Source organism: Haemaphysalis longicornis, unplaced genomic scaffold (assembly GCF_048455015.1).
Source record: "Haemaphysalis longicornis isolate Haplotype H1 unplaced genomic scaffold, Haemaphysalis longicornis Haplotype H1 scaffold_2, whole genome shotgun sequence".
Taxonomy (NCBI): Eukaryota; Metazoa; Arthropoda; class Arachnida; order Ixodida; family Ixodidae; genus Haemaphysalis; species Haemaphysalis longicornis.
This window is the reverse complement of record NW_027526295.1, coordinates 261,000,945-261,019,896: the sequence shown is the minus strand read 5'-3', so window position 1 is coordinate 261,019,896 and position 18,952 is coordinate 261,000,945. Positions and strand designations below refer to the sequence as shown.

The 18,952-nt window shown below is 45.3% G+C and overlaps 2 protein-coding genes across 2 annotated transcripts in view; one reads left to right on the top strand and one right to left on the bottom strand.

The window, feature by feature from the left end:
- The window catches only part of LOC144170517 (motile sperm domain-containing protein 2-like), a 61,207-nt gene extending 56,159 nt beyond the window's left edge, over nt 1-5,048 (top strand). Inside the window, exons 5-8 of the mRNA XM_077700365.1 lie at nt 465-525; nt 2,356-2,394; nt 3,080-3,204; nt 4,631-5,048. Coding sequence (XP_077556491.1) covers nt 465-525; nt 2,356-2,394; nt 3,080-3,204; nt 4,631-4,717 — 312 coding nt within the window. The 3' untranslated portion in view covers nt 4,718-5,048. The remainder of the gene's footprint in view (nt 1-464; nt 526-2,355; nt 2,395-3,079; nt 3,205-4,630) is intronic.
- Nucleotides 5,049-6,991: 1,943 nt separating this feature from the next.
- On the bottom strand, nt 6,992-18,481 carry LOC144170516 (pyroglutamyl-peptidase 1). The gene is made up of 6 exons (XM_077700364.1): nt 18,333-18,481; nt 18,114-18,155; nt 17,548-17,714; nt 15,268-15,378; nt 13,562-13,689; nt 6,992-12,756 (listed from the first exon to the last, which is right to left on the bottom strand). Exons 1-6 carry the CDS (start codon nt 18,373-18,375, stop codon nt 12,543-12,545), a joined length of 705 nt encoding a protein of 234 aa, XP_077556490.1. The 5' UTR covers nt 18,376-18,481; the 3' UTR covers nt 6,992-12,542.
- Nucleotides 18,482-18,952: the final 471 nt, after the last annotated feature.

The following is an 18,952-nucleotide window of genomic DNA, read 5'->3' as shown; positions in this document are numbered from 1 at the left end:
TTTTTATTTTGTAAACAATAACTCCCATAATTTTGATCACTGTAAGTATCTTAGCGGGAGAAATTTAGTCAGAGCGTGCTGTGTGGGACCTTATGTGCTCTATAGTGTCAAAAAAAGTGCTTTAGGACTCCTTTGATTGACAGCAGTTTTTGTTGACATTGGCATATATAATTGTTAGTGCGACACAGCAACATCTTGAAGAAAGCATATTTGCATCGTCATTGTTGCTGTTCAAAAGCCAGCAACACAATCTTTGATGAAACCCCTAACTGCACACAGTAGCGTAGTCCGAGTACTGGAGCAAAAGAAAAACGGTAAAAAGTCAATCCATTACTACTCGGGAAAAAACAAAACAAAAATATTTGTTGCAACCTGCAAATAATGCATACATGAATAATTGGTCTTGTAACTTGACGTGCAGCCTAACTACCTAGAATGACTTTGTTTTCCTTTTTCTGTCGCAGGATATGGAGCTCATCAAGTTCATCGTCACCGTGTTCAGGGATCTTTACCCGTCTGCACTTGGTATGATCGCGTCGTGCAAACACACCTTAAGGGCTGCTAGTCGTGCCCATTTTTGCAACATGAGCCCAGACCCTGGGGTGGCTAACGCCTGACCTGGCACGAATAGCGAACGATGTGTTGCTATGACAGAGGGAGGGGTATTTGCTCGTCTTGGCTAAGAAGGTAACGGCTCCATATGACCAGCCGAGCGCTACTGCATGATAACATTGGGAAAACCCGCTTGCATGGCAAATTTAAGCTCCGTATGACCGACGAGTGTGTGCAGCCCCAGGATAACTCGGAAAAGACAGCAGTCTAACTTGGACACACTCCCCAGATGTGTTTGCGTGTAAAAAGCTAGCTAATGAATAGGATGAAATGGAAACTGGGGTGGCCGCTGTAATGCCTCTGCTATGGCACTGTTCAAAAACAGGCGCTTTATAAAAAGGCTCGACTCAGAATTGCGCCACAGGTGGCACACGCCATATTGTGCACTTAAGCATTGGTTCTGCCTGCATGGCTGGTTGAGCAGTTAAGACATGGAGGGGAGAAAGTGAGAATGTCCACTTTCGTCGCATAACGTGTGCATATATTGCCTGATAAACAGAGCGACGTTTGATTGATATTCCGCGTTTATTATTTGGCACAGCCAATGCCACTACTTATTTATAATGCCCCCATGCCAGAAATGCCGCATGAAGATTACATCTCCTAACTTCCCATTGGCTGGGGGGCACGTGCACAAAGAAAAAAGCATGCCACATGCTACAGAAATGATGATGATAAATTCTTTTATTAGGAAGGGGAGGACCGAAGGTCGCTGGAGGGGGAAGAAGGGGAATAGGGAGGGAGGTAGACGCCCACTAAATCACGCTCGCCAGGCCACTGGCAACGCCAAACTGGGCTAAGGTCACCAGGTGTTGAGGATTTTCGAGAATGTCCCTATGTAATGCTTCCATATCTGAATTTTGAAAAACATTATGGTCCAGTCTATGACTTTGCCGAGCAGTATGCACCCCCTTCCTTTTGTGTTTTATTTCTGTAGCAATGTTCTGCACTGCTCCGCTTTTGCTACAGAAATAAAACACAAAAGGAAGGGGGTGCATACTGCTCGGCAAAGCCTGGGCATGCACAGGGGTGGTGGCAGTGGCAGCTGTTTGGCACCCCGGTGGTTCCTGCGCTTCCACCCAGCAATGCAGTAGTCACTGATTATTTGATGATTGATTGTGATGTCTAATGCTCCAAAGCTAACCCTAGGCTCTGAGGCACACCATAGTGGAGGGCTCCGGATTAATTTCAACCACCTGGGGATCTTTAACGTGCCCTGAAATCTCACCACACGGGCGTTTTCGCTTTTTGCCTCCATCAGAAAAGCAGCCACAGCGGATGGGATCGAACCCGCATCCTTGAGCTCAGCAGCAAGCTTTAGTCGGCTGATCGGCGCAGTAGTCACTAGGGGGTCAGAGTGCTCTGTGTTGTTCAACTGGACACTCAGAGGCATCAAAGAGGTTTCCATGCCCGGCCAGACAGGGAGTGAGCGCACCAAGTACGCACAGTGCTGCGGGTCACGTGACAAGCTCCACTGTATCGACGCTTCCAAACAGGCCGTTTCAATCTTTCTATGAGCTATGACAACCTCTGCTCAAGGTGTTTGAGTGAGGAGCTATTTTAATTTTCGACCTCACTGAGATGGCTTTTGGGTTGCACAGCACTAACAAAGGTGCTGTGAAAAAAAGCTATTCAGTATAAGCTCAGTTCTTTGCAGCTGTGGAAATACACTTTTCGCAATTGTATTATATGTGAAGAGCAACATTTTGAATATGTTTAATGCTTTTACATTTTTTTTTGCAGGGTACATCATTATTCATAATATGCCATGGATTCTGAACGGTTAGTGTTCTGGTCATTTTCAGCCATGAAAGTGCTAACACAGCTATTGAGTCGAGCAACTCTATCGTGGCCACACTATTGTATATTTCTTGATCCAATATCGCAGAGGGCCAAATGGTTATCTTTTAAACTGTAACATTTCATCGCATTCTGCCATTACGTTTTGCTGGGATATCTCAATTTTGTTGGGAGAATACACAAACTTTCAAAACCGTTGCATCACCAGCACAGCAGGTACTTAATTTAAAATGGTTTAGATATCTGCTACATGCCTGCTGCACAGTATTTCCTATCTAAAAAAAAAACCCCACTCCACTGTAATATTACCCATTTTTCGCACTGTGTAAATTAGTACACCCCGGCTTCAAAATGGTTCTCTCGTGCTAGCGTCTGTAGTTAAGATAATAAGAATTGCACATGGGAAAACCAACTGCGTTTTCCACGGGGGAACTGTAAAAACATAGCAAAAGACACATAACCACATTTACAGGCAGAACTCATCTTTGTGGTGACTAAAACAACTGCCGATTTGAATGCATCAATAAGATGGCTCATTATTCAACATGAATTGAAGAAATTTAGCTTGCGTCACTAAGAAAGGCCCCATGAGCATTCACTGGGCGCTCGCCAACCAAGCTGCATGCCCTGGTTTGTGTACAATGGTTGGTGTGCTTCGATGTTGCAGCTGTGTGGAAGATCATAAAAGTCATGCTTCCATCGGAGGGAGCGCAGCGTGTGGTGTTCACCACTAAGGACAGCATCCTGCAGTACATGGACCGCAGAAATTTGCCCAAGTACATGGGTGGAGAGGTGAGTATTCGTACGGAAACCCGACAATGTTACACAGGTGCCTTTATTATTCTCTTAAGAACCAGACCTCTGCGAATGGTAACGTTTCGTAGTATTGTTGCTGTTTGGTGCATAGTGGCATAGTATCAGTGTTCTGTCATGGCTGATTACCCGCCTTTTTGGAGCACCGGGTTACAAATACAATTAAATTTTTAATGCCCGCGGATGGGCACAAGTCCAGGAAGGCTTTTGAAGAAAGCTGCCTGTTGGTAGATGCCACGAGGGAATGCTATTGGGGCAGATATTTGCAGAATACGTTAACGGTGGCCTTGCTGTTCCCTTGAGAATGTTTCATAAATAAAGCAAGGAGGCCCTGTTTTGCTGAACTGCATACAAGCCAGTTGCTCCTGAAGGTCTCGAACTTTCCAGAATTGTCGACACAGTGAAAGACAAGTTATGATTTGTTTGCTATCATCGTGTTTGAAATCTTTTACCACCCGCAGGGCTGCCTCTTGAATCCACACTGTGCTTAATTTGTGTCGAGAAGTGTGCAGGTCCACCATCGAGTGGATTTCTATGTTTACATGCGTGCTGGGCCTGCCAGTGTTGCCTAGAGAGAGTTTCAGCTTATGCTAAAAGTGTAAAACTTTAGGATGGGACTAAACAGAAGGCCGATATTAGTGCGAATATAATTTTGCAATGGTGGCGACACGCAGAAGAGCATCTAGCATATGGGCAGTGTGTCTACCTTTTCTAAGCACGCTTCCACGATCGTGAAGATGTAATTCAGTTCCAGTACTCTACAAACGTGCGCTGCCTTAAGCTAACATATCTTCTTTGTCAATGCACTTGTAGTGTCTTCAAAAACCCAACTCTGCATGGGAGTTTACAGCGTAATGAATAGGCTAAAAATGTTACCGTAAAGAAAGTCGAGAGAAGCGCAAAAGCTGAAGTGCATCCAAAATTTGCTGGAAGTGTGTTGAGTCTATCGTCAAACCTTCAAATGGTGGTACATATTAACTCTATGCCTTCAAAGACCCAAATCACAAACAAAGCACGAACTCATGCAACGATTTTTTGCACACTCAGTAAACACATCTATGAACGATCTAAATATATACGGATACGTGGTTTATTAGGTAAAAGTATACTATTGCACTCTTTCTTCATGACTGATACGTGTATTGCCTTATCTGGAACTGTCCCCTTTTGCGATTTTCACGTAACCGTTTTGACACAATGGAAGGCCGGTTTCATGTGCGTGCCGTATGTTCAGAGATCTTATTGGCCAACAGGTCTATGGGAAAAGGCATCAGTTTTTTGGCAGGACGCCATTGGCCCCACTAAGAAAGGCTTTAAAAAGAGAGGCTATGAATCCAGTTAGCAGTAGCTGAATGCGTAACGCACTGTGCTGCAATGTTGGGCATGACCTCCTCTTTGTGCGCAGGACACGTACGTGTACAGCTACCAGAAGGGAAACCCCCTGGGCGAACGCTGCAAGCGCTGCCCTTATCCCCGAGTGGCCATTCCCTGAGGTGGCCAATTACCGACTGTGTGGACAGACTGTGATATGTTCGCTTCACTGTGCTGCCCTTCGAGCTCTGCGCAACGTCAGCATATATGCCTCGATAAACCGGCAAGCGGACATTTACTGTAGCGACTTCAAGTGCAAGCCACCGTCTGGGACCACGCTGCGCTTCAACATTGCACGCATTTTGCTAAAATATCTGCTTCTGCTGCACTTTGACGACAAAAAGGACTGATGAGAATCGCTCATAGCTGAAAGACAACGGAAGTGCTACTACAACAAGCACCACATTTATTAGCGTTGTGCTTGAGAAATAAACATTTCAAAGTGCTTGTGACGCCTGCCCCTTTCTATGCCTTAGTGCAGTTGAAGTTGTTCAAATATGACACCTCAACAAATCTCAGACTTTTTCTTTCACAGTGACAAGCTGTTAAGAGCTCAATTTCATGAACATTCCATTCTGTACATTGCACCACCGGAAACTATCCGTTCACCGAAACCCACTCTCTCTCTCAATGTGATATAAAGCGTGAAAAGTATAAAAACACACTGTAGAGACTCACAGGTGGGAGTGGCCTGCTAACACTGAGCACCTCACAAGTCAGATTCACTACTACACACACATGCAGTGCTGGGGTGACATTTTTGCAGCTGCCACTAAGCAGTCCATTATCAAGGTATGATGGCTCAAGGGCTTTTTATTAAATGCTTGTGTAAAACTCGATGCATCCCTGTGGAGCTCTGTACACTGAGCACCTTTAGTCTGCTTCACTACTCAACATAAATGCATTGCTGGGAAGGCACTTTTTTTAGCAGCAACATAGGCGGTCTGATATTAAAGGGGCCATGCCGACAAAACACAAGTTTGGTTAATTCAAAAGATTGCCTCGTTAAAATCGTACTCGCACCACTTTTAATAAGAACTTCGCTCAAATAAGCGATATATTTAGGAAAACGGGGAATGACCATGTGATTGACTAGCTCATTTCCCGCACTAGAACTTTTGACATAACATGCACAGCTGTGCCATCGGCCGAGGCCAGCAAATGCAAGTTATGCAAGGCTTATAAGCTTGCAGAACGAGCTATTTTCGCTTAAGTGTAATGCATATTCATTTTGTAGCAGTAAGAATGGTGGGGTAAACAATGGAAGTTGCAAAAGTACGTGTAAACATATAAGTACCAGTGTGTACTGCCGTAGGCACTGCACGCACTATGCTTGTTATAGCTGCACAGCAGTCGCTTCGGGGTTGTCTCGCACAACACTGGCCGATTGGCGTAAGCGACATTGTCTTGCGTGACCGTTTGTCGAGCATACCGCATGTTTCACAAAATGATTACTACCTACCGTAACAAGAACAAGCCAAGTGCAAGTCAGAACTTGTATTTAGTCTGCACGGCCCTTTTTTAAGGATGAAGGCTCCAGCAGCGGCAGTTGCCGCTGTTCAGTTGCCGCCTTCCTCAATAACGTTTCTGGTTAAACCTGATTTATTGAAGCAGGTGCTGTGCCGAGCTGCGCACTCCGGCTGCATCTACTCCTCTTGCCCGCTGATGGAGCAGCCACCAGCAAGCCAGGACGTCCTGCAAGATTGCTTAACGTACACAGTTTTTTCTTTTTTAAGCACAAGTCTGGATGAAGTTCTGTGCAAAACCTTACTGCGAGGCCATGTGTGGGCGACAAGATTTTTGTGTGCATTGTTCCACATATTTTTTTTCTCACCTGGCATAGCAAGCTGTGTGCAACTGCTTGGCTAGCATTAGAACTAGTAAACAAGGTCTCTCGTCAGTATCTGGCTAAGGTAACACATCTAATTGTACACATGAAAATAAACTCGGGGGCGGGGGAAGTGCCCGAGATACAACCCAATTCCTAAAGAAGGGTTTCAATGTGTAGCTTTTTATCTTTCTACTGGCTAGTTTTAAAGGCAAGTTTGTTCTAGCATTGTGGATGGCTACTTTAACCAGGTGACATTCAGGGCACTTCACACACACACACATGAAAAAATCTCAGAAAATTGCTAGATGCAAGCTTGCGAGGTTGAAAACGAAAGTGCACCACTGTCACACCAGCTTGTGCTGAATAGGCAGACTGGGAGCACTGCCCAACATTGTCTCGTGACTGTGTTTTTAGCGGCACAATTCTATCGATGTCCACCATAGCCCGACAAGAAATTAGAGTTTCCTGCCATTGCCCACTGGTTGTGGTTGCCCAAAGCCTGGGGAGCGTAATCCGTGTGAGGATCAACAAATGAGGTAGCATCACAGTGGGATCACCACAGTGTCAGAATCAAGTCCCTTTATTGTTGACTTCTGTCTGTCTCTCACACACACAAAAAATAAACAGCAAAAAAAGCTCATGGAACCTTCGAAGAGCAGGACAATTCCTTAAAAAGAAAAGGCCCTCATGCATAGCACGTCATCGACAGAGCAATTAGCTGGTAGGCAACATTAGGTACATTGGCCCACTTTTTGTATCACAATATGCACACCTTTACCACTAAATCTGTGGCAACAGGTATGAGCTTCAGACTAGAAGTTCAAAATTATTACAGCATACAAAAGGTCCTTATAACTGCGCTACACTCCATCATCTCAAGCCACTAGCATAAAAAATACAGTGGCATCACCTTTCTGGCTTTGTACAGCCGCTAGTTTGATGGCCACTAGTCTGTGGCCACTTTTTGCCACAGCTAACATTATAATGGGTTTTGGTTTGTTTGGCTAAAGGCATTGCATGCCCAAATGGCAATAGTACATCTTAAGCAAGGGAGCATCAACAGTGAAGCTCAATACACTCAAGCTTGTTCACAAGACCTTCTGAGGAAGCTACAAAGCAAGATAAAATACCTCCGAATGCAAAGACTGCCCATTTACTGTACTTCCCTTCTTTTAAAAACTTCTAACGCTACATTCACAGGCAAAAAGGCAGACAAGCAATACACGTTATAAAATTCAGAAAGTAGCATGGCAAAGTGTAAACTGAGCAAACTCTAGTGGGGCGGATCAAAAAGCACATACACACAAAAACAAAACTGAGCAAACAGCTCAGTCACGAAAGCAATGAATACCAGAGAACATAATGTCCAAGACAATGTATGTGCACGTGTGCATCCTGCACTAAGAATAGAACAAGTTAGCATTACAGCACAAGCCCGTGTCAATAATTCGAAGCTCCACATCAGTGCAAGCTAGCTGCAGAATCTTGAGACTGCTTTTTTTCTTTTCCATCCTCCTGCTTTCTTCCCAGATTTTTTAAAAATTTTTTAAAGCTGAATTATCCGCCCTCCCCTTTTCAGAGCCGTTGTTCGGCGTTTTCTGCCACCTGTCTGAAAGGCTATTGTGTGCCAGGACATGGAAAAGTTACACGCGACTTGATGGCAGTGGCCAACGAGTGCACAGTTCAGAAGAGGCTGCCTCTTTCTTAAAATCACGACTTGTGTGCAGAACTTGGTGCTTCGTTGGACCTTTACCACCAAACGTGGTTGCCTTTCCAGTCTAAATTTGTGAACTTGCTTCCTTGACTGCGCACAGACTAAGGTGGGAGGAAGGAGGGGCTCCAAAAAGTTTGTGCGACTCAATTCTGGATTACTGGCAGCAACACAGCACAAAGGTGGGAGAAGCGAGAAACATTAAGAAGACCCCCGTTTGCTCCCAGTTGGTGTAATTTTGTCAAGAGTGAAGATATGTGCAGCCATTATAAAATAAATAAAACAATTATAGTGCTTGTAAGGTACAATGGCCAGCCATCAATGACAGCAAATTCACTGGCCACCTTGCTGTCAGGCTGTCTGGAAAAAAAAAAGTACTCTTTCCATTATGAAGCAAGACATGAGAAATGGTTGCCACAGTGTGAAGGTGTTTGCATTTTTCTTTGTGCTGCAAAGATCCGTGCGTTTAGCAGAATACAGTAGACTCTCGATAAATGGAACTTCAAGGGACCGAAAAAATTAGTTCCGTTTAACAGGAGTTCCGTTTACTGAGATAGATGTGTGAAAGTGCAAATGTATGTGCAAACACGCTCTTAATACCATTCCATGGAACCCTAAGCACTAGAAGGTGAATGTAGCTCATAGGTTTTCAGAAAGCAAAAAAACTACAAGAGGTTTAGGCACAGCATTTACAAAGTTGATTTGGCAACAATGAGTCGCTGTGCGCTACAAAATGCATCAATTATTTTTGTTTGAGTCTTTGCAACTGCATCTTCACGGAGGCTACAGGACTCGACTTTGCGACTGCTTACGAGCCACCGAATTTGAAAGACGGCAACGCGGTAATGAAGCGCGAATAGAACGATGGCATGAACGAGGGGGCAGGAGCTGAAACCTGTAGCTTCAGGCGTCTTGAATTGAGACCAAACGGCTGGAACGGAAACTGCGATGTTGTATTCGTTGCGCTAACACGGCTGACCACGAACAAGGCGAGACGAAAAAAACTGAATGGGTTGGAATTGTAAAAATCTGATTTTAATGCCAATGGGTTTTACAAGAGCTCCATTTCTGGTTCCGTTTACACGGAGACGCGGAAATTTTAGTTCCGATTACCGAGAGTTCTTTTTCGTTATCTGAATACAAAACCAACCAACTTACAGGCTACTGTTTCGTTTCAGTGGCAATTCCATTTAAGTGATTTCCGTTTATTGAGATTCTACTGTATATTGTTTGTAATAGTCGTAAGTCTGTGCTTGTGAGAGTCAACTGTTACATTTGGTTCTTCTTGCCAGTCTTATGTATGGCTCACCGAACAACTTTTAAGAAATATTTCGTAAAACCACTACGCCAATTTTTCCGTGCCTGCCAAACGAGTCCATCTGTTCCATTCTCTTTCTTGGCACAATACATTTCCCTCTAAGCCTCGACACATGCTTTGGGCCGATGTGTGCACTGGGCAAAGTGTATGTGCATGCAAACCAAGAATGTGGCAGCACGTTTTTTTTGCTTAGAAAATACACGGCGCTTCAAACTACCTCACCTTTACACGTGTGTTGGCTTCGTTAAACGCTTCCACTGAAGTGAGCAGCCGCCACCCATGGTTGTGGGTGCTTGCCTACCCATAGCAGACACATGGTTCCTAACCAGGGCCCGTTTGCCCGAACGCGATAAGTATAGGAATGAGTTCTCAACTATAACTTCAGTGCTGTCTAGGTAATAAGTTGTGTGCCCGAAACTGACGCAAACGCTCGGTTAAGGTAGCGCGTTTCCGTCGGGTTTTCTGGCAACCGGCTTGTTTGCCGTGGCTGACTTCGACTTATTGGCGTCTTATTCGTAAGCGGGAACTTAATCGGGAACTTATGCGTACGGGCAAATGGGCCCAGGTTTATCACACATTGTAATGTTTTAGTCTCTGGTTTCTGGGAAGCAGGCACTGCGAGCTACTTTGTTTTCTGGGCTGTTGCTTTTTAACTGTAGCCCATGCAGACTACTGGAGACTCATCAGTAGCTTGTTCATTGTTCACTGCAACATGCCACCAGCAGACAGGATCCTGATGAGTACCTGCTTCAAAGGACCCGACATGACCACATGACTAAGCAGCAGAAGCCGGCAACGGGGTTGATGTAGCAACATAGCATAAGGCAGTAAGGCCTGCTGTGATCATTAATAAAACGAATGCACTTGCGAAGAAGCAAGTGAGCTGCCTTTGATGTGATGGTGATGACTTGAGTGATACTGCAGTGACAAGCTTGGTGAATGGACTAATAGTGCCAAACCACAAGTTGCAAGACCAGCGGGATCGGTGCCCTACTGATAAGCGAGCAACTCGACAGGCACTGAAAATAACAGAGGCTATGGTTGAACACACACTCGCTTATTTCCCTGTCGCATTATGTGGAAGTCCCACAAGGCTCCAACGTTTTCTGAATAGTCAAAACAAGACATTATGCTGGTTTGGGCTAGTTGCAGGTTTGGGCAAGAAAGAGCTTTTTTTTTTTTCGCCTGCATGGGTCCACAAAGTACTTGTACATAAGCTGTGTTATGGTTTTACAGATTCAGGGGCCCTGAAGAACTATGGAGCATTAAGGGGACACAGGGGCATAGTTTCATAAAGGAATAGCTTGTAATCACTGGCGAGGCATGCATGAAGGCAACCTTGTGAGTGCACCGTCACTGGTTATGTCAGGCTCCGCAGGATGGCGGCACTTGTCTGTGCTAAGCACATGATGTGTTGGACGTTCCAAACTCTACCCCACCGAATGCAATCCCTCAACTCCAATGCGAGTCTTTGTTGACATCTTTGTTGACACCACCATTGAGAATTGGGTTGAAATGATGCACACCAGTGTTTTTTTTTTTTCTGCGGCGTTCGGATGCAGTGGCACAAGCAGCGCCATGTCCGTGGCGGTTTCCAGTGTTGCCAAACGAAGAAACTGACAGCCAAACTTTTCAGTGGATACCATCTATAGGTATTACTGGAGTTGCATGCCAAAATAGTTGGTCTTCTCCTACCCTCTAGTGCCCTTTTAAATGCAGGGATAGCTGTTTGGGGTGCCAACTGAAGCCGATGCCCCACTGCACCTGTAACCATAAATGTTACACTTCTGATTTGTGCTTCAATTTCAATACGATGGCTGGCTGCAACACCTATTGTCCCACAACAAAGTACTTGCCAATTTTAGAGAGGTGCTTCTAGCATTGTGTACAAACAAAATCTTGTGATTTCAACAAATATTCAGGAGAAAGATAGACAACGCATGCTATGCTGAGCACTTTGATTGGATTAAATTCTGGCAGTTCTGTGCTCATGCATCCATCATCACAGCGAACACGTTAGAGCTGCAGTGACCACATTTTTAACTCTGTGTGCCATAAGCCCGTGATGCCTGCCGCATCTTCATACGGCTACCATCTGCACAGAAAATTGCTGGATGCAGATTAGACAGAGTTTAGTGTTTTTTCGCTGCAGTTAGTCATCTCACAGTCATTGTGCTAACACTGCATTACCTAAATTGGGCAATAGCTGCTTTTGTAGAAACTGCAGAAGCTTTCACTACCTGAGTTTGTGAGAAGCAATTCCCTACTGCTAAGACTGCAGCTAAACCTTGTTAGAGACCTAATTAGCCTATTACCACAAATGGTGACTTCCAGGCTAAGTTGCTAATCAAAAATTTGTGAATTTAGGTGACCAGCTACAGATGGAAAACTATTCATGTAGCGGTTAGCATCACGAACCATTGCCTTACGCTGCGTAAATCTGGCAATGACTTAAAAACGCGCTATGCATACGGCAGGGACTAATAACAGGCACAGAAAAGAAGTCACGAACGCTGTAGTGTAATCACGGGCTTTCTGCTGGGCATAGCAGAGTGATAGTCCACTCGAATGTCCTTGACCTTGTAACCTCACAATTTTAAGAGTGTATTTGCTATGTTGAAGGCAAGTTTTGGGACCCCTTTAACAGCGATTGCACACTTGATTGCAAAGAGGATATTTTGTTGCCAGCACCTTGCTTGTTACAGGGTACTGAGCTTTATATGCCCACAAGTTATATGTGTGATGTGCATGAACCTTAAATTCAAAATCACTGGTACCAGAAATCCATTTTAGAACATTTGAGTGAAAATGAAAGTCAGCCTCAAAAGATCAGACTTAAAAGTGATATCATACGTTCTTAAAATTGCGTAAAATAAAATTTGATGCTCCCACAAGATGTAGTCAAGATGTGTAGTACGAGGCATCTATGATGTGGCCGTGCCCCAACAATGGCGCAGCCCCCTGGGGCAGGTGGAGAGTGCACTCGGTGTTGTAGGGGGTGGCTCTGTTCCGTCCGTGTACTGCCAGGCCACTGCACGCAACAGCACGTGTGGACACGAAGCCACACATTTGTGACACAGTGCCACTCAGGCAGATGCCTCTAGACTTTGGACTCGTCTGGCACTGTCAGGCACCGACTTGGCCATGTTCTTCTTCTGCTCAAGGAGCTGCTGCACAATCTTGCTGACGGTGGACGCAAGCTGTCCAACGCAGTAAGGCTCCCCTATGGGCGGCACGTGGACGAACACAGTCCAGGGGCTGATTCTGAGCGAGGTGAAGTAGATGAACTCACAGAGGAACCTTGGGAACAGGGCAGGCAGCAAATGAGTGCCAGCACTGGCACAGTCCCCTACATCACTCAGGCAGGTACATAAATATGCAATGCACTCTGGATTCACTTTCAATCCCTTCTGCTAGCAAGTCACTGCGGCCACAAAAACCGGTGGCTTACATCAGTAAAAGTTAGATCAGATATTTTAATGTCTCGCAAGTTGATCAACCCGCAAATGAAAGCTCACAAGGGGTTTGGGGGTTGCTCTTAGGTTGATGCAGCCAATGGCATATGCTGCTGTGACCATCAGAGCAAGGACCGCTCCTGAAAAGCCAATAGACTTGGGCTTAAAAAAGGATTATGCCAGCATTCTTGCCCATTTTCAACACCGACCATGGCAATCTACATAGTCAACCTGCACGTTTGCTGGTAACTTGCACCACCATCTAAAACACAGGACCCAAAGACATATTTCACACTAACAATATGTACTTGTTAAGTGATGCTGCCCACCACAAAAAATGAAAATTGGCAGCCTTCTTTAGGTTCCCGAAAGAGGCCTAAAGGATCTCGTGCTTCCTACCAGTTGTAGCCGGATGTGCATAGGGCTATTAACGCACATATACACACATAGAAAGTACATATCAAAGACGAAATTTATGGTTTCCTCAGGGGCCAGGTGTTTTACGCCACGTGGTGAGAGTAGAACCTGCCTGTCAGCTCAGCTCACTTAAACCAGTCGTGAGCATTTTTGCAGCTTGAGCTGCAACAAACAAGACACTCCCACAGACTTCAGCCAGTGGCCTGAACTGGAAACTACAGAAACGGGCCTACCTCCCAGCATCACTTGAGGTTTCAACAGGAACAGGACACCCGGCTTCCTTGAGCTGCTCGGTCAGTGCAACAAGGTCGAAACAGGTGCTCAGTCTCTCATCCTCTGGGGAACATCCGCAGCAGAGGCCCTGCAAAGTTTGCCAGCACACCACCCCTCTTCAGAAAAATGAGCAGGAATTGAACACCACTCAAAAAGTCTGAACTTTTAATCTTGGCAGCGCACGCCTCTTACTCGCACCAGAACCAACCTTCCTCTGCAAGGCGTTACTTTTGTGCCCCAAATATAGCTAGTAATAGTGTTCTCCTAATGAATGCATGCAGAATCTCTGCAGACACATCTTTTGCTGTCTGGAATGTAGCACACAGCTACAGACCTTCTGCAGAGAAACCGGGACAATGCTTATGCAATAACTGAGGAATGAATGCTCCCTGGGTACATCACGAAGAGCAAATGCCGTCGCAGTGAGTCAGTTTCGAGCTCGCACGTCACCAGGTGGTTGGTGGAACATTCCTTGTGTGTCCAATAGGTGGCACCAGTTGGAGGTGGCACATTACACCAGTGCAAAGTGCCTGTAACTACGATTAGTAGGTCAAACGGTGGAAGTCCGATTTTTACTTTCCTACAAAATCCCCAAATTGTTGAATACAGTATAAATAACACTGCATTAACATACGTGTGAGTACAAATACTTAGGAGTCTTCTTTACACCTCATCTCACTTTGAACCATCATGTGGCTCACATAACCGCACAAGCCTCCAGGGCTTTGGGGCTCCTTTGCCGAAATGTTAACTTTTTTTTTTTTTTTTCAAGTTTCTAAAGAGCTTTTGAACACATCAAACATAAGATCAGTTATGGAATAGGCCTGTACGGTTTGGGACCCACAAACCGCTGAAAACAAGTTCTAGATTAGAGCGGATTCAAAACCAAGTCGTTCGTTTCACTTTCGGCAGTTATACCACGAATTTCAGTGCGACAAAATGACGTGAACATTGGGATGGGAACTCCTACAAAGTCGCCGCAGAAAACTTAACCTGAGATTTTATTATTCAATTTATTCTACTACAGGACAGGAGACGGGAAAAGTACATACTCGAACCTCATTATGAATCTGAATGTGTAGATCATAAGTTCAAAGGCTGTGAATTTGTCTGTAAACCTGATGTGTTAAGATATTTTTCCCCTCAAACCACTACTGACTGGAACAGTCTACCTCGCCATATCGTTAGTACGCAGAACAATGATGCCTTCTTTTCCTGATTACATCTTAATTACATCGCAATAATTACTTGTATGTGTGTGCGATTCCTGTGCTTTTCGGTATTTTTGTGTTTTAATGGCTGCCGAACTGTTGTTGCCTTACTCATCTATGCTGTTTTGTTTGTAATAACCCCCCTCCCCTCACTGTAATGCCTCAAGCACTGTGGGTATTGCATAAATAAATAAATAAATAAATAAATAAATAAATAAATCAATCAGACGTAGTCTGCACACTGACGGACAGCTTTTTGTTTGATCTGAAAAATATGCCACAGAAACTTCTGGTATGTCACACGCCTGTACAGGAAGTGAGTACAGTGCCTTTTAATGGGCCGATTTCACACTATCACACACTTTCAATGACACCTATCGCTGTTGAGAGGAAACAACGCATTACAGAGCTGCTGTGCCATCAACCTATACTTTCAGCAAGAATGTGTGCCATACCTGTTCGGGAAGGGTGCCCTGGTTGTCGGCGGCACAGTAGCCGCCATTTCGAGCTTGGTTTTCAACAATCAAATTACGGGCTAGAGCGTGCATCCCGCAGTGGACCACAAGCTGGAAAAGGGCAATACAACACCAAATCACTACACATCCCAAAGTCTCTGAAAAATACAGCTGCTCGCTTTGAAAACGTTTACGTGGAGCGGTTACATGCAATCACCCTCACATTCAAGTCACCCGCCGCGGTGGCTCAGTGGCTAAGGCGTTGCGCTACTGAGCACGAGGTCGCGGGTTCGATTCTCGGCCGCGGCGGCCGCTTTTCTGATGGAGGTGAAAAGCAAAAACGCCCGTGTGTACGAGATTTCGGCGCACGTTAAAGATCCCCAGGTGGTCAAAATTAATCCGGAGCCCTCCACTACGGCGCGCCTCATCGCCTGCTTTGCATCGGCGCGTTAAAACCCTACAATCAATCAATCAATCAATCACATTCAAGTCCTTGCTCAGTGCAAGAAAACCGGCAGCAACACTTAGGGCACATTGTTAATACCTACATAATTAGCATGACAATGTACTAGCTGGAAATCTTGAGTGCTTTGGTAATAAAAAAAGTGACAATTGCGTGTCATTCCACTCTGCTGTTTATGACATACTGCCACACAAGGATCCTACATCTCGCTCCCTTCAGCAGCAGGATTTAACTTGTCATTTCATCATTCGTGACAATGATGAAATGACAAGTTAAATCCTGCTCGTTTCACAAAAAATAGGCCAAAACTGAAATCATACAGCAAGTGGTTGACTGTGTACGTATGCTATTTATTAACAAGGACAACAGATTCTGAGGATTGCACTTGTTCCTTCAGGGCAAGACCTTTACAGTCACCCGGCAACATTGCAATTAGCTTTGAAAGAGTTCTGTTTATGCAGAGCAAAAAGAGACACTGATGGCTGGTTGCCTGTGCATGCTTAATAACTTTGTACTAGCGCAAACATGGGTGGGAATGAAACACGCTACTTAGTTTTTTCAGCACTGCACTCAACTTACCACCGAGACTAACTTGAAGTTGTTGACAACATATCAGTGCCTGTCATGTTCGCTTTTTACTGCGTCTTGCCAAATTTGCGCAGGTACAGGTGCTTCAAAAGTTAAACGGAGCATGAGAGCGGTGTTCAGAGCAGGCAAAACTGCATGCCAGCTCGATCTATGAAGAGGTGCGCCGCCGAGAGCAAGAGTGCTTGGGCCCATCCGGCTTGCCCATCTCGACCCGCTGACACTCGCCTTATCACCGGCTCAAGTGAAGCTGCACTGCTGCCATTCCTGCTCGCCAGTGGCGCTTCCAATGCTTACTTGTCAAGCTGGGATGCCTGTCTTTCCCAGCATGATTTACTGAAGTGTGTGTAACAAAGCCGATTTGTTTTGAAGCAGCTTGCCTCCGATGGGCTCACCTCCTCAATTCTCTTGAGCGCACATTAAACCCATGGAAGCAACGCAGGCAATGCACGCATGAACTGTTTGTTTTTATTCATCCTTCATGCGTTTCCTTGAGCCAAGGAGGGTTATCGCCGCAGCTTCTGAGGGGTTGACGAGCGTTTAAACCTCATGCACAACAGACTTTGCACCGAGGGAATCGCGTACCACAGCACAGGCATGGATAAAGTGGTGGCATTCCTAACAAAACGGAACCCATACGCTGCTGACAATCAGTTTTCTTCCCAACACACGCAAAAAAATTCGTGCACAAAGCATTGAAATCGCCCCTGGCGAGCAGGGGTGGCAGTGGCGCAGCTTCGTTTGAGCCGGTGATAAGCCGAGCGTCAGAATATCGAGATGGGCCAGACGCGGAGCATCTGCGGTGCATCTATTAATAGATAGCGCTGGCGTGCAGCTTTGCCCACTCCGGCCACCACTCTCGTGCTCAGTTTAAACTTTTGGAGCACCTGTACAATTAACTACACAAACTCACTCATACATCCCTGATAATGTCACATGCTATTGCAGAGACAGCATAAAAGAACCTTTCAGGGACAAACCTTCGAAGAACTGTGCTCAAACCTGGATTTAGACAAGCCTGATCATAAATAAGAATGAAGTGACAGCATGAAAAAAAAAATTGAAATACTTCTTAGAAGAACAGACACATAGTGTAGAATGTAAATGGTATATTGTACTGTGGGAAGTTCAGGAGGCTTTCAAACGGTCGCTTTGAGTTTGGTGAACGTGTTTGGTTGGAGAGCTCGATGTATGAAACTGCACTGCTGTCCCAATGCAGAGTGTGCACTCACATCAGGCTTGTACTTCTGCCATAGCTCAGGAACCACAGTCGAGACATGTCCGTATTCCACTGGGACTTCCTGCGTTATTAGCCTTGTTCCAGGGATACCGGTGCTGGCGAGGGCTTTCACAACTTCACTGCTCGAGTTGTGGCTGTAGTCGCGGAATAGTCCAAACCCTGCAGAACCCCGGGGGTAAAAGATTGAAAATTACGACTGGCACGGAAACACTCAACGAAAAGATTACAATGCCTACAGACACCCCTCATGCTCCCCTATCACCGCTTTGCATTGTGTGTTTTTAGCTGGTGCCTGCCCGTTTTCTTAATGCTTTTTGAGCATAAGCGCGCAACTTTACTCGCCCACAAACGTGGCACATATGTACTACAACGAGGCAGTTACATTTAAACGCAGCATAACTAACAAAGCTACAGAAATAGAAAATGCAATTTTTTTCCCACTCCGCTTAACCATATCACGTGCCCTAAAACTTTTACTTTTCTTCCATTCTAACAATAATGAATAGCGGCTCTATATTTCAACACTCGACCATTGTACTACAATAGTCAACAACTCACCCGTTAGAAGCACAGTTGGTTCATCTTCCGGAGCAAGCACACCTGACAGAAAAAAAAGTAAAATCAAACAATCGGCGTAGAAGTCAACAGCTGCAATAAAGTGACAACTGCAATAAAGAGACACGCACTACAAAACTGTGGAGAAGAGCTCCACTCAACCAAAGGAGGAAACAGAAATCGGTGCACGAGGTGTACAACGAAAGGTAAATTGAAACTTACCGTTCACGGAGTTCGCCAGCGAGTCACTGCTTGCTATCGCCATGGCTAATTCGCGCCCTGGCAGAAGAATACGGTGCGTACACTGGCGCTCCCGAAATGCCGGAACCGGCGAATAAAAGCGATAAAAGCGAGTAAAACGTCTCCTCACGGATATGACGTCGCTTAGCCGGAAGTGGCAGGCGGCAGCTTGATGACGCAAAACTTCTTTTCGGCATTATCTCTGTTTTCGGCGCCCGCGGGCCGCGCGTGCCTTTCGTTACTTTCGTGTCACAGTCGCACGTACAGGATGGATCTTAGTGACTGCAGGACAATTTAGCGAACGAATGAAACTTCACTGTGCTTTGTTCACGAGAGTATTGATCGGGGCGCAGACCAAACGAGTGAAAGAAAAAAAACCCTTGGGATTTAGCTATCTTCTGATATAATCTGAGTAAGGAAAATTGGGACTTCACCCCAACCGACAAACATAGGCCTGTTTTCTGCAGGCACTTTGTTATACTGCTGAAGTGTCTTGGGAGTGGTGGTTTCATGGTATGTGTAATAAAACTGCCACAGGTTATTATTCATGGCCATGATAAAACTTCCCATTGTTATGCAGTCATCACAGCAGTAGTGTCATA